General features: G+C 32.6%; 1 protein-coding gene across 1 annotated transcript; it reads left to right on the top strand.

Annotated features, from left to right (window-relative positions):
- Positions 1–60: 60 nt before the first annotated feature.
- On the top strand, positions 61–9,864 carry LOC143053514 (U11/U12 small nuclear ribonucleoprotein 25 kDa protein-like). Its single transcript, XM_076226306.1, has 6 exons — positions 61–130; positions 2,379–2,627; positions 4,791–4,914; positions 5,310–5,415; positions 6,490–6,564; positions 9,441–9,864. The coding sequence occupies exons 1-6, from the start codon at positions 80–82 to the stop codon at positions 9,511–9,513; spliced, it is 678 nt and encodes a 225-aa protein (XP_076082421.1). The 5' UTR covers positions 61–79; the 3' UTR covers positions 9,514–9,864.
- Positions 9,865–14,776: the final 4,912 nt, after the last annotated feature.

Raw genomic sequence — 14,776 nt, 5'->3', positions numbered from 1 at the left:
TTTGCTGCGTATAATTAAAATGTTTGAGGTAATTTAAATAAACACAAAAATTAGCAATCCTGTCACATGACTTTACAAAATGGCTGCGCCCATGGACCAGTCTGATTTACTTGATAGGTGCTTTGTTAAGGTAAATGTCTACCATTAATATGCAATTTGAGAACAATTGCTTGGCTTTACTGTATTGAATGGTGTAGCAGCTCCAAGTGTATGTATGTATGTTCAAGTAATTAAAATATTTATACCGTTCTCTTATACAATAATGACAATGTCAATCAATAATTTCATACATGATTACATGTAAACAATACAATGTAGAGGGTGGTAAAGCCAAAGGGATATTTTCGTGCAACATGTTTTGCAATTTTCCATGCAATCTTCAAAAAGGTTGTTATTCACAGTTTTTCATGAAATCGGTAAAAAGATCAAGGTGCAAGAAATTTTTAATTGTTCGTTCATTGTGAAATGGCAATTTTATTTCGCATTCTTCCGTGCAGATACCCCCATTTAAGCCCCTTAATGTACAATTAATTTCAGCAATTTATAGAAAACTTGTACCATGGAGTAAGACCTATAATCAGACAGTCCTATAATCCAAAGAGATGGGAGAGGGATAATGAAATTCATCCTTCTGATGAATGAAATGTCTCGCACCCAGAGTCAGAATTGAACCTGTAACCTTCAACACTGCAGCCATCAGTCTTATATCCACTATCTCATGTACAAATGTATCTGCTTTGTCTGCTGTGTATGAATAAGTACTGTCTTCACGTCATTGCCCATCTTCATTCCGTTCTTTTTTACGCGATTCTATGACTTGGAATGCTAAGTAGATATAGGAAGATGTGTTATGAGTGCCAATGAGACAACTCTCCATCCAAGTCACAATTTATAAAAGTAAACCATTGTAGGTCAAGGTATGGTCTTCAACACGAAGCCTTGGGTCACACCCAACAGCAAGCTATAAAGGGCCCAAAAAAATTACTAGTGTAAAACTATTCAAACAGGAAAACAAACGGTATAATCTACATGTTTATGAAGAACGAGAAAGTCCATAATTATAATTTACATATAAGTGTTATCATTTATCAGGTTTTTGCAATTAAACCAGAAAAAGAATAGATAGTACAGCGATTTATATTGCAATACAAGAGCAGTGATAACGTATTATTTTGATGACAGAAAAAAAGATGTGACACAATTTATTAAGATTTCATTCCATGAACTATATATATCTGATATATATATATGAAACATCTTCTGAAAGTGTTACTGCATGTGGAAAATTTGAGATAATGACACTTTTCCTATTTCATTAAAAGTTATTGATCTTTAAAGAACAAGAGAAATTACAGATTACTTCTACATGTCATGCATGTGTACATGGTGTATGTCAAATCCAATCCGATGTAGTCGTTTCGGGGCGAAAGCCCTTCAGATATCTGAAGGGCTGCCACACATCTAATACATGTGACATATCACTTTCAACCACATTATATTTTACATGCACGCACATGCACATGTATCAACAGACATTCTGGTTATCAACATTGACATGTTGAACAGGAATTGAATAGTATATTACATATAATTCACGTTTTAGCAGTATGCTTATAAGCTTATATGAAGACGAGATCCATATACTTTGCTGCAGCACGGCATCATGTGTGTCGGACCATCAGACTGTCGGATTTACGGACTGTCAGATTGTTGGTCTATTGGACTGTCAGACTACTGGACTGTTGAAATTTGGGTTGTTTGATTGTAGCTACGCTCCCTGTACCATTGCAAACTCTTACCAATGTCAATTTTAACTCTTACCACTAAACACAGACTTGTACTACTAACTCAGACAACTGCTTATTGGTATCATGTCCTGGGGAGAACACTGTCGTACCAATTAACTCATTTGAATCCCTCAATCTAAGTACATGTACGACCTACAAAAGCTTTATTTATATTCAGTATTACATGTATATAAGTTACATGTACAAAGAAACAAAGAAACAAAATACATACACACATATGAAAAAGATCATGATGATATGCACATGATACAAGGGCAATATGAAAAGTTTAGAAAAAGAAAGCATTTATAGTTCAAATAATCGTGACGTCTTTAAAGACTATTTTTGTTGTTGCTTTGACACCTTACTGTGTTTTGGTAAGGCGTCAAATCCAAAAAATAAAATAGCTTTTAAAGACGTCATAACTATTTGGACAAAGAACATAAAGAAAGCATTGTTTTATCATGAAAAGTTACAAATCTAGAATTTTGTTCCGGACTGATGATTTTGTGCAGAGTTATGGTCCTTGTGACTTAGAAAATTCACTCAAATAATCAATGCAATACTCACAGAATGCTTGTTTAATTGTAGGTTGTCAAGTCCCTAAGTGCTGATCAAAGTACACCAAAATCTTCTGACACGAATGTACACACACAAAATGTAAACAAAGACAGTACCCATAGTGATGACCTTGACAGCCGACTTGTTGATCAGATCACAGATAAGGTGGAATGTAAAGAAGGTGAAGAAGATGAAGAAGAGAACTGTAATGAGGATTTGGTTCTTAGTCATCAGGAAGTTATGATCAAGGTCCAGAGTACATTGTCGGATATAATAACTGTAAGTAGGAACCTTGGGGACACTTAAAGAGCCAAAAGGTACATATACAGTGTAACCTGTGTTATCTGACACACTGGGGGATCAGAAAAAAATATCTGATTAAGCAGAGTGTCTGAATACTCAGATTATTTCTACAATGATAGGCATGTTTTGAGACCATAAAAATATGTTGGTTAAACATGTTAAAGCAGGATGTTGGAATACTCAAGTATCAGATAAAGCAGATTACACTGTATATACATTTAGGTTAGTGTACAGTATAGTCGATAAAGTCTTCATTGATTGTACAAAAAAATATCTTTTACTGTGAAATAAGAGAGACAAAAGATACCAAAGGGATACTCAAACTGTCAATGCCATGGCGACATACCAAAGGGATACTCAAACTGTCAATGCCATGGCGACATACCAAAGGGATACTCAAACTGTCAATGCCATGGCGACATACCAAAGGGATACTCAAACTGTCAATGCCATGGCGACATACCAAAGGGATACTCAAACTGTCAATGCCATGGCGACATACCAAAGGGATACTCAAACTGTCAATGCCATGGCGACATACCAAAGGGATACTCAAACTGTCAATGCCATGGCGACATACCAAAGGGAAACTCAAACTGTCAATGCCATGGCGACATACCAAAGGGATACTCAAACTGTCAATGCCATGGCGACATACCAAAGGGATACTCAAACTGTCAATGCCATGGCGAAAAAAGGAAAGGCGAAGAAAAGACAAACAACAGTACACAAAATAAAACACAACATAAAAAACTAAAGATTGAACACGAACCACACTAAAAACTAGGAATGATCTCAGCTGTACAAGAATGGTGTAACGATATATATATATGTTTATGATTCGCCCCATAGATAAGCACTGATACTGATGACGTGTACACTAAGATGATGTGACTGTTTACAATTATACTTGTGTGCCTATAAAACTAGTGTTGCTTCTTATTGCCCTCATATCCTAGAGGAATAACAATACAAAGGGTGAGCAGATTCTATGTAACTTTTAACTTTGTTTTTTAAAGAAGTCAAAATATAATTTTTCAGATTCACAGCTTTAACTTTTTGTGGACTTGTACAGAAACAATGGGATTGATTGATTTTTCGGTTTTTGTTGTTTTAGGCCACTTTCAACCATTTTGACTATATCATGGAGTTTAATTCATTTAATACTGTCAGTCAGGGGTACTACTTGTACAAGTTACTTTTAATTAATTTAAGAAGTAATATTAATATACTTATATAAGTAAATTAGTAGTAAGGATACTTTTACAAGTGAATTTAATTTACTTGTATAGTAAAAAAAAAATTGGCTGAGTTATGTCCCTTAGACATTCAGATTTTTTTACTTGTAGAAGTAAAAAAGTCATCCTATCTTCTTTTATTGAATTCTTATGATTTCTTTGCTCTAATAGAATTTTAAATTATCTGCCCTTTGCAGATGTCTTTACTAATCATTTAAGTGTAATTTCATGGACAATGAAAATCCCATTTGTCTGTTATCTTCAGAACACTGCTCATTTACAAGCCCCCAATGAGCAATTTTTAAAGGCCTTGCACAAATACTTAAGATCTTTGCCCAATCAGTTTCTTTATTGAATTAATGAGATGGAACATTGAACTCTAATTAGAAAAAAAATAGCAAACCTGGGAAAAATCATTAAAGGCATGAATTTACATCTCAAAACTTGAGGACTTTTGTGGGATTGTGAGAAAAATTTACTTATACAGGTAAATTTTTGAGAAAATTAAGGGGAGATTATTCAAACATTATTTATTTACTTTAATGTGTATATTCTTTTTTACTTCTTCAAGTAATTAAAAATAACTTGTACAATTAGTACCCCTGACTGACTGTAAAAAGACAATTATTTCTGCAAAACATTATTATCGGCTGTTTAAACTTTTAACAGTTTAAAAACTTAAATGAAGTAACCATGTAGCCTTCCATTAAATATTTGATTTAACAGCAGTATTTTAAGTTAATTGTTTAAATGAATTATATGAAAATAAAATAATTGTTTAGTCATTAGTGTAGTTCCAATATCTCCCACCTAACAACCCCATCCCCCTTAAAAAAACAAAAACAAAAACATTATTGCATTTTATACTAATATGTATATATAAACTTTGTTGCTATTTCAGGCAGATCCACTGTTGTATGACCTGCCACCACAGGTGACATTAGAAGAAATAAATTCCTACATTGCCTTAGAATATGGACAAGCAATGATCGTCAATGTCAGAAGAGCTGATGATGAAGTTTTACGTGAGTTGATATTAAAATACTATAGCAGTTTTGTTGCAAATTACTTAAGAAACTGTATTCCTTAATCCCAAAAAATGAATTGTATTCAATCCATTTGAAATAATGATAATGTGTTAATATGAACATTATGAGGCAATTTATTTATACAAAAAAAAAAAATTATTGAATTTCAATTAATAAAAATATGTGTTCATGAGTTACTATCCTTGGCCTTTTGATATATGTTAAAAGTAAAAATTTTAGAAAGAGAGAGAAACATGCATTGATATTCTATAGATATGTGTTTTATTAAATAAAAAATGTGTATTTTAATTATAAGTTTACAAAGCACCATTAAATCAATCTCACCGTTCAGTCATGTCAGTGCTTACAATAATTTGAATTTTCTTTTTCAGCTATTGTTGTTACCCAGAATGCAACTGTGTTAGATTTGAAGCATGCAATCAAGCGATATGTCAACCTTAAACAAGAAAGAGCCAATGGAAAATTACATTTGAGCTGGTACAGTTAATTATAAGTTTACCATGAAAAACTCAAATTAGGAGTAGTCTTGCCATGTGCAAACAAGACCACCTGACTATAACTCTAAAGATTTTTATATATATATAAAAAAAGATGTGGTATGATTGCTAAGAGACAACTATTCAAAAGAGGCCAAATGACACAGAAATTAACAACTATAAGTCAGCCTACGGCGTTTACAATGAACAAAGCCCATACCACATAGTCATCCATAAAAGGCCACTAGATGGCAAATGTAAAACAATTGAAACTAATGCCTTTAAGGCTTAATTAATGTACAAAATAATGAACAAAAACAAATATGTTACACATCAACACATGACAACTACTGTATTAAAAGCTCCTGACTTGGGACAGGCACATACAGAATATGCTTGAAATATATATGTCTCATTCATCTACATAATTTTGATATTCTTTGAAATATTTACTAATTTTAAGATTAGTTTTATTCTCATGAAGGAACATTGAAATTAAAAATCTATCCAATAATATCAACTCTTATAAAAAGGAGATACAACTTACATTTGATGTAAAGATTGACAGTTTACCCACATAAGCAGTCTTCACGCTGAACTGCTAAATCTACAGGCCCGCAGCTCAATTTTTGAAAATTTTTAGTTAGATTCTGTTGGCCTGTAGGTATGATTTTTACAGGCCAGAGAGCAATTTCACCAGCCTGGGCTGCCTGGGCTGCAACTCGTCGTGAAGACTGCATAAGGGAGACTTATCAATTTAATAAGACCCATAAATAGGAGACAACTGAGGTTTATGAACAGGGATGAAATGTGATCAAAAACTGCATAAACCTTACATTGTTTATGTAATTTATTGCTTTTGACTTTTTACAAGATTTAACAGTTTCTTCAAGATTTTAGTATTGACTTTGATGGAAATTACAGGGTAATATATAATTCAAGTTTTGGCTGCTGTTAATTGTATTATCTCGAATTTGAATATATTTTCCGCTGTTATAAGTTATCTGAAAGTAATAAATATTTATTCATGTAGTTGAACTATTTTGTGACTAAGTATTGAAATTTATAATTTTAGGAGATATATATGGAAACGTTTTTGGCTCTACTTTGATGGAGAAAAACTCACAGATGACAAAAAATTACTTAAAGAGTAAGTATTGTTGTTTAGGAACAATTAACTTTGATGATCAATTATCTATATAGAAAGGTAATGATGTTTTATTTTCATAATGCAATCACGTCATCATTAGCAACGGCATGAATGAAGACATTTGGTTTTCTGGTCAATAACTTTAGTTGAAGTGTATGGATCTTTATGAAATTTGAGCAAAAGGTTAAATACCACAAAAGGAAGGTTGGGATATTTTTTGGAGGTGATTGTCCCAACTGTTTAGGATTTATGGGCAAAAATGGGTTCAAAATAGGTCCAAAATAAGCATTTCTATAGTTTCGGAACAATAACTTGTGAATGGATCTCTCAAAAAATGCACAAGGTTCGATACCACAAAGGGAAAGGTTGGAAGTAACTACTCCAAGGGGAGTTCAAAAAGTGTTTTTCCAAATTTTGTATTGGGGGGATGGGCATATTTTCCCTCAAGATTTAAGAAGTTGTCAATTTTCCAAAGAAAAATTGGGGGTTACAATTTATTTTGCTAATTCTTTGTGTAAAGTCTAAAAACTGATTTTCTAAGTATTGCACAACAGTACGAAATCTTCAATTGAACATAAATTGCAATTATATAACCAATTTCAATTTCTTTGACATTTATTTTATGTCAGAGACCTATAATGTGTCAAATATTTAATTACAATCCAAAGTCTGACCTCTACCAAGCTTGATTATTGTGTCCATTTTTGCCCCAACTGTTTGACCTCTGAGTAAGTATGCAGCTGTGCTCTGAAAAGCAGTTTTATTAAAATGGAGATAATAAATACTTATGGAATAACTCCCAGCCAGGTACAGTCTGTATATATTTATGTATGAACTTTTTCAACATTGTATGGGTCTGATGAGTTAAGCCTTTTCAACTGATTTTTATAGTTTGTTCTTATACTGTGTTGATACACCACCCTCCCAATTTGAGGGAGGGTTGAGCGCTTACAAACATGTTTAACCCTGCCACAATCTTTATGTGCCTGTCCATAGTCAGGAGCTTGTTGTGCAGTATTTGTCTTTGGTTCATGTCTATCATATTTAAATTTAGTTAATTGTCTGTTATAAATTAAGCTGTAAGTTTTCTTAATTGAATTGTTTCATATTATTCATGTCTGAGCCTTATATAGTTAATAAACAGTATGGGTTTTTCTCATTGTTGAAGGCTGTACAGTTGTCTATAAATGCTTACATGCACTCTATTTAAAATTTTGTGGATAGTTGTCTCATTGGCAATCAAACTGCATCTCATTATTATTTATTTAAGAATTGAATGCTTCTTTTTGTAAATTTATTGAGGTGTAAAAGCGTTGACCGAAGTACATTTTGTATGAAGCGCGGAAGCGCTTCATTCTAAAAATGTACGCACGGTCAACGCTTTTACAACCCTATAAAGTTACAAAAAGAAGCATTCAATACTTATAATTACATTTTTAGCTATGATTATGAAAACACGAATTTTATATATTTTATTATTAAATTCACCTGTGCACTTTATTGTTGGAGCACATGTTATCATGAATGAAAAGTTGTATTGAGCAATGCAACTGCTTACGGAATAACACGTGATGTGCAGTTAGCCAATCAGAATAAAATATTATAATGAAACATACATCTAATGTAATTATAATGAATTATTAAGTTTAAATAGGAGTTTGCATCATTGTGACAATTCAACAATACAAATTGCAAAGAGGTTCATGAATAGTCTTGAACAATATACTGTGGATTCATTTATTTTCTTGGGTATCAATTTTTCGTGGTTTGAGGGAAACTTTCATTTTTGTGGATTTTTTATCACATGGTTTTCAAAAAGAGGGATGAAAGATACCAGAGGGACATTCAAACTCATAAATCGATAATAAACTGACAACGCCATATGGCTAAAAATGAAAAAAGACAAACAGACAAACAATAGTACACATGACACAACATAGAAAACTAACGATTAAGCAACATGAACCACATAAAAAACAAGGGGTGATCTCAGGTGCTCCAGAAGGGTAAGCAGATCCTGCTCCACATGTGGCAACCGTCATGTTGCTTAATGTGATAACAAAAGTTTGCATTTAATCATACAGCAAATTTGCATTTGAATATTTAAATTCATTCTTTCCCTGTACCCACGAATTCAATGAAAATTGGTATCCAACAAATAATAATGAATTGACTGTACATATTCATATAAATATAACAAGAGGTCAATAAACAAAATTCTAATGCAATTAGTTTGTATCAATGGTTCTGATTGGATGACAGTTAGCTTAAAATTCTCTATCTCCTTGTCTGAAACTAAGGTAGCCGACATTTTGAATTGCTGAATGTATTGACATGTAATTTCTACAATAATAAGCCATAAAACTCGCATGTTGCACCTAAAAATCCTCTTTTTATCAAATTGTATTACGGCTGAAGCGGCACAAAAGCCAGAAAACACCCAGTGTTTATGTTTCACGTCGGAAGCATATCTATGACGTCATCTAGTGTTGGGACTGAAGAAGATAACATCTTTTCGCGGATTTTTCTTTAATGAAGATTTTACACTGAAATAATGATTGGAATTTAATTATGAACTTGTTTTGCATTAGAATAGAGATAAATGTATGGTATTTGAAGCTTTTTGGACGTCCATCGGTAGTTTTTATAACTGTCGCAAATACCCGTTTACCTGTCTCCGCTAGGCGTCGCCAGGTAAACTAAATTTGCGACAGTAAAACTACCGATGGACTTCCTTAAAGCTTCAAATACAATACAGTTATCTCTTAAATAGCTGTCACAATTTTAATTTTACTATTAGAATGCTGTATTAGATTAATTTGATAAAGCTGTGTATCTTACCTGAACTAAGTAATATTAGAAATGTTATATTATAGATATGGCATAAGAAATAAAGAAGAAGTTACCTTCGTCAAAAGATTGAAAGAAAAAGGGAAACACAGAAGATGAATGGTTATTATGTTTAGTGACTTACATGTATGAACAGACATAAAGATGTGAAAAACAGAAGGTGCTATTCAGGAGTAGATGGTGGTGATAGAAAAAATGCAATGGAATGAAAAGAAAACATTCAACAATACAGAATTGAAGAACACACTCAATCTTAGATAACACTTTCTTATATGTTTTCAGAGAAATTTACAGTTTCATGGGATCATGAACTATTGCTTAGAATTTGTAGACAAGGCTTAAGAATTGTGTTATACTTGATTGTTGTACTTTATATTTGATTAATGTCAACAGTATGTTGATATAAATATATCCCATTTGGACTATTCACACATTGTTACTTTTTAAAGCAAAAGGATTCAGCTTGTGTGTCATATTTTTGTGTAATTATGCCCCACCTACGATAGTAAAGGGGCATTATGTTTTCTGGTCTGTACGTCCGTTCGTCGGGATTTAGGTTAAAAGTTTTTGGTCAAGGTAGTTTTTGATGAAGTTGAAGTCCAATCAACTTTAAACTTAGTACATATGTTCCTCATGATATGATCTTTCTAACTTCAGTGCCAAATTAAAGTTTTGACCCCACTTTCACCGTCCACTGAACATAGAAAATAATAGTGTGAAGTTCAGGTTAAAGTTTTTGGTCAAGGTAGTTTTTGATGAAGTTGAAGTGCAATCAACTTGAAACTAAGTACACATGTTCCCTATGATATGATCTGTCTAATTTAAATGCTAAATTAAAATTTTGACCCCAATTTCAGGGTCTACTGAACATGGAAAATGATAGTGTGAGTGGGACATCCGTGTACTATGGACACATTCTTGTTATTTTTAGATATAAATAAAAATAAAGAGATGTGGTATGATTTCCAATGAGACAACATTCCATCAAAGTTCAATTGAAGTGGATGCAAGCAATTATAGACAACCTTATGGTCTTCAACCATGTCAACAATGAGGTAAACCCATATTGTTGGTTCAGTGGTTAAAGTTAAGTTTTTGTGTTTTGGTCTGTTGTTCCAATACTGAATGCAATATGTCAACTATATTTAGTGTTTAAAAATTTTTACAATGTACATGTCAGACTGACATATTTAATTTGACCGTAACGTTATTTTTATGGTTCATTGCTTAATGCTTTGCCTGTTTTTATTTGACTGCAAATTATTTTTGCATCTTATAATGCTATCATATCGTCGTCTGCGTCGTCTGAAAACGCATTTAGTTTCCCGACAATAACTTTTTAGAGGTTATGGTCCTAATAGTTTTGGAATTAGGGTCCAAAAAGGGGGCCATAAATAAGCATTTTTTGTAGTTTTCAAACAATAACTTGTGTTTAAGTGTATGAATATCTCTGAAATTATACCACAAGTTTCCATACCATGAAGGGATAGTTAGTATTGACTTTTTTTTTTGGGGGGGGAGGGGTTATGGCTCAAAATGTTTTGGAATAGGAGCAAAAAAATGGGAAAAACTAGTTTTTTTCTGGTCAATGGACAATGAAGACAATTAAAAAGAAGTGTAAGGGAGGTAATTCAAAAATATTTAACATACACTGGTATGTTTGAATTTATCTCCCTTACACTACCTGTAAATTATGTATAAAGGAATGTCAGGTTTTAGACTAATTGCAAAAGAAGGGGGTGGATGCAGATTTCAATTTTTTCCCAAATTTCTCAAAATTCAAATTTTTGAAAAGTTTGAAGAAGAAATCTTCAATTGCACAATATTGTGCAATAGATTTGTAAGATCTTGACATTTTGTGTAAGAAACCCATATTATGTCAAAAAGTTGATCACACTCCAAATTCAGAGCTGTATTAAGTGTCCATACTTGCCCCAACTGTTCAGGGTAAAAACTCTGCGGTCATATAAAGCTGCTCCCTGCGGAGCACCTGGTTGTAAAACTAATATCGATAGGTTAACTATACTTGGTGTATGGTATTTGCCTGTTTTTCTAACACTAATAGCGATAGGTCAACTTAACTTGGTGCATTGCATAATTGTAAGGTGTGTAAGTTGCTATTTATCATCTGATAACGACCTTATTGTCATGGTTCATTGGTCAATGTTAAGTTTTCCTGGTTAAGTTTGTTTCTCTGATGTATAATAGGTCAACTATATTTAAAGCCTATATGGTGTATAAAATGATTGTAAGGTGTACATGTATTTCCAGTTTGATTTATGTGACCTTGACCTCATTTTATTGGATCATGTAAAAATGATGTGATAATTGTTAAAAAGCTATATAACTTAATAGCAATGGTTGGTAGAGAAGGTGAAACATTTTGGTGTGTGCACTCTTGTCTTTTAATTGTTTTGATATTATTACATTTTGTATTTTGAAAATATGGCAGTTCCCAAACCCTTCAGAAGGGGTCAACAAACATGGCAAATTATATTTTGACTGTGATACCATACTTTTAAGGGTCATCATAACCTTTTAGAAAATATTTCCGCATTTACAACACAAATTTATCTCCCAAGTACAGATAAACCCGTGCACCTTGAACAGTTTTAGACCATAACAGGAGATAAGTACAAAACTATATGCATCTCAAGTTTAAGAATAGAAAAAAAGAACTGGATTTTGGTATTTATTTTTCTTAATTCCCATAGAAGGTGACAAAAATACACTGAGTTAGAGAAGCTTCCCTCATATAATAAATGCGGTGAGTTGTGTTGATTTGAATGAAAAATAGATATCTGCAAACAATAGATGATTTAAACTGTAATTGAATGGACTAAAAATAAACTCACGTGTTTTTTTATTTAAGCTATATTCGTCAATTGCAATCGTCTTCTTTGTTATAGAATCTAGTACTGACATGTCTGCTGTTGTCAAGCTCTAGGTTAATGTCTAGAAATAATACAGCTGACTATGCAGTTTGTGGTTTACTCATTGTTAAAAGTCTTATGAAAATATATAACACTTAGTGTCTGTGTCATTTGAACACATGTGGAGAGTTTTCTCATTGACAATCATACCTCATCTTTTTTTTATTTTAAAAGTGAAATAGCTTATTTGATCATCTTGTTTTTACAAGTGTCTGAAGGAGCTCATACTGAGATAGGATCAAGAAAAGGTTATGCAGACAGGAGAGGTGTACAGTTGGTTTCTGCAAATATGCTATCAAGGAGAAACTCGAGCATATTTATCACTTCCGTGTAGTGTGTTTTATTTACGGGTTTTCATTAAAATATATTGAATTATATCACAAAACAATAAATTTGTATCATATTGTACCACTTTATTGGGGAAAGTGGTGGAGAATTTAAGGTTTTGTTTAAAGGGCACTAGCTGTCAAATTCATGTTCACCAATTTGAATCTTATTCTCCTATTTGGTCTATAACAATTTCTATTTATCCAAATTATAAAAAATAGACAACTTACAGGGCATGTGCTCGATGATAAGTAACTTCGTTTTATGTATATTTTAGTCTAGACGCCTTCTAATTAAATATCGAGTTGACCTCCGGAGACCTCCGATGGCCATAAAAGGGATATAAACATAAATACAGATATAAATGAGATAACGAAAACCTACAATTAGATTTTTTAAGTCTGTTTAATTTCGTATTATAGATTAAGACTATGTTAATCGTCGTTTTTACCTTTATAAGAATGATTTTCTGTGGATCGAATCAGTCAATCAAATGATTTATCTTTGTTTCACTTTCAATGATGACATTCTTTTCCTTAAATCTACGTACAATTCATGTGTTATCCATCTCTAGCTAAGGGTAAAATTGAACTTCACATGAATACGGATTCAATTAATTCATCATCAATGTTTCTAAGCTTATTTTGATTAAACTAAATTGAAACATACTGGCTGCTAAATAAAGGCAACAGTAGTATACCGCTGTTCAAACTCATAAATCCATGGACAAAAAACAAAATCGGGGTAACAAACTAAAACTGAGGAAACGCATAAATATAAGAGGAGAACAACGACACAACACTACGATGTAACTAACACACACAGAAACGGACCAAGCATCAGACAAAATCCCACGAGAATAACAAATATAACATCAAAACCAAATACATGAATTTGGGATAGACAAGTACAGTGACACGTCTTATCGCAATGTCAATTTACACTCAAAAATAAGAGAAAACAAACTACGCAACGTTAAATTGTAACACACACAGAAACGAACTCGTTAAATTGTAACACACACAGAAACGAACTCGTTAAATTGTAACACACACAGAAACGAACTCGTTAAATTGTAACACACACAGAAACGAACTCGTTAAATTGTAACACACACAGAAACGAACTATAATATAACAATGGCCATATTCCTGACTTGGTACAGGACATTTTTAAAGGAAAAATGGTGGGTTGAACCTGGTTTTGTGGCATGCCAAACCTCGCACTCTAATGGCAATGTTAAATATAACATAGAAATGACAACATAATATTACAGGACTACAATACAAATAAATAGGAAAACGTATTAGACAAAGAAACACATGATTAATGAATAATTAAAAGCATCAGGTTTAAAATTTAATACGCCAAAAACGCGCCTCGTCCACACAAGACTCACCAGTGACGCCCAGATATAAAAGATCGCTAAAAGTGAATTACTATTTCAATATTTCTATCTCAAAAATGGTTCATATTTTAGATTTTTACATATCTCATAGCTAATGCCCTTTCAATTAACTCATCATAGATAACAGGATTGAAATTTGTATTTGCGCTAGGACGCGCGTTTCGTCTACAAAAGACTAATCAGTGACGCTCAAATACAAAAAGTCTTTCCAAAAAATAACCGAAATTTGAAATTTTCAAGAAATCATGTAGAATCTACTTTTGGTAGCTGTAATAAACTTACTTTATTGTATATATTTTCTGCTATATCTATGTATAAAGTTCACTTTCAGTTGTTGAGTCTATAAAAACCGTCGTAATACATTTTTCTTTTTCCAGCTAAATATGCAGCCACCGAATTTTGACGAAATAACGTCTTACACGTCACAAAGAACTGACAAACTCCAAGTTTCAATCAGAAATAGGATCACTAAACATAAGAGTTAAAACAGTTGTTAAATAAAGGCAACAGTAGTATACCGCTGTTCAAAACTCATAAATCCATGGACAAAAAACAAAATCGGGGTAACAAACCAAAACCGAGCGAAACGCATTAAATATAACAGGAGAATAACGACACAACATCGAAACGCAACACACACAGAAACAGACCAATCATCAGACAAAACACCACGAGAATAACAAATGTAACATGA

This window comes from Mytilus galloprovincialis, chromosome 12, assembly GCF_965363235.1.
Source record: "Mytilus galloprovincialis chromosome 12, xbMytGall1.hap1.1, whole genome shotgun sequence".
NCBI classification, from domain to species: domain Eukaryota; kingdom Metazoa; phylum Mollusca; class Bivalvia; order Mytilida; family Mytilidae; genus Mytilus; species Mytilus galloprovincialis.
The sequence above is the reverse complement of the archived record's forward strand: the minus strand, read 5'-3'. Positions and strand labels throughout refer to the sequence as shown.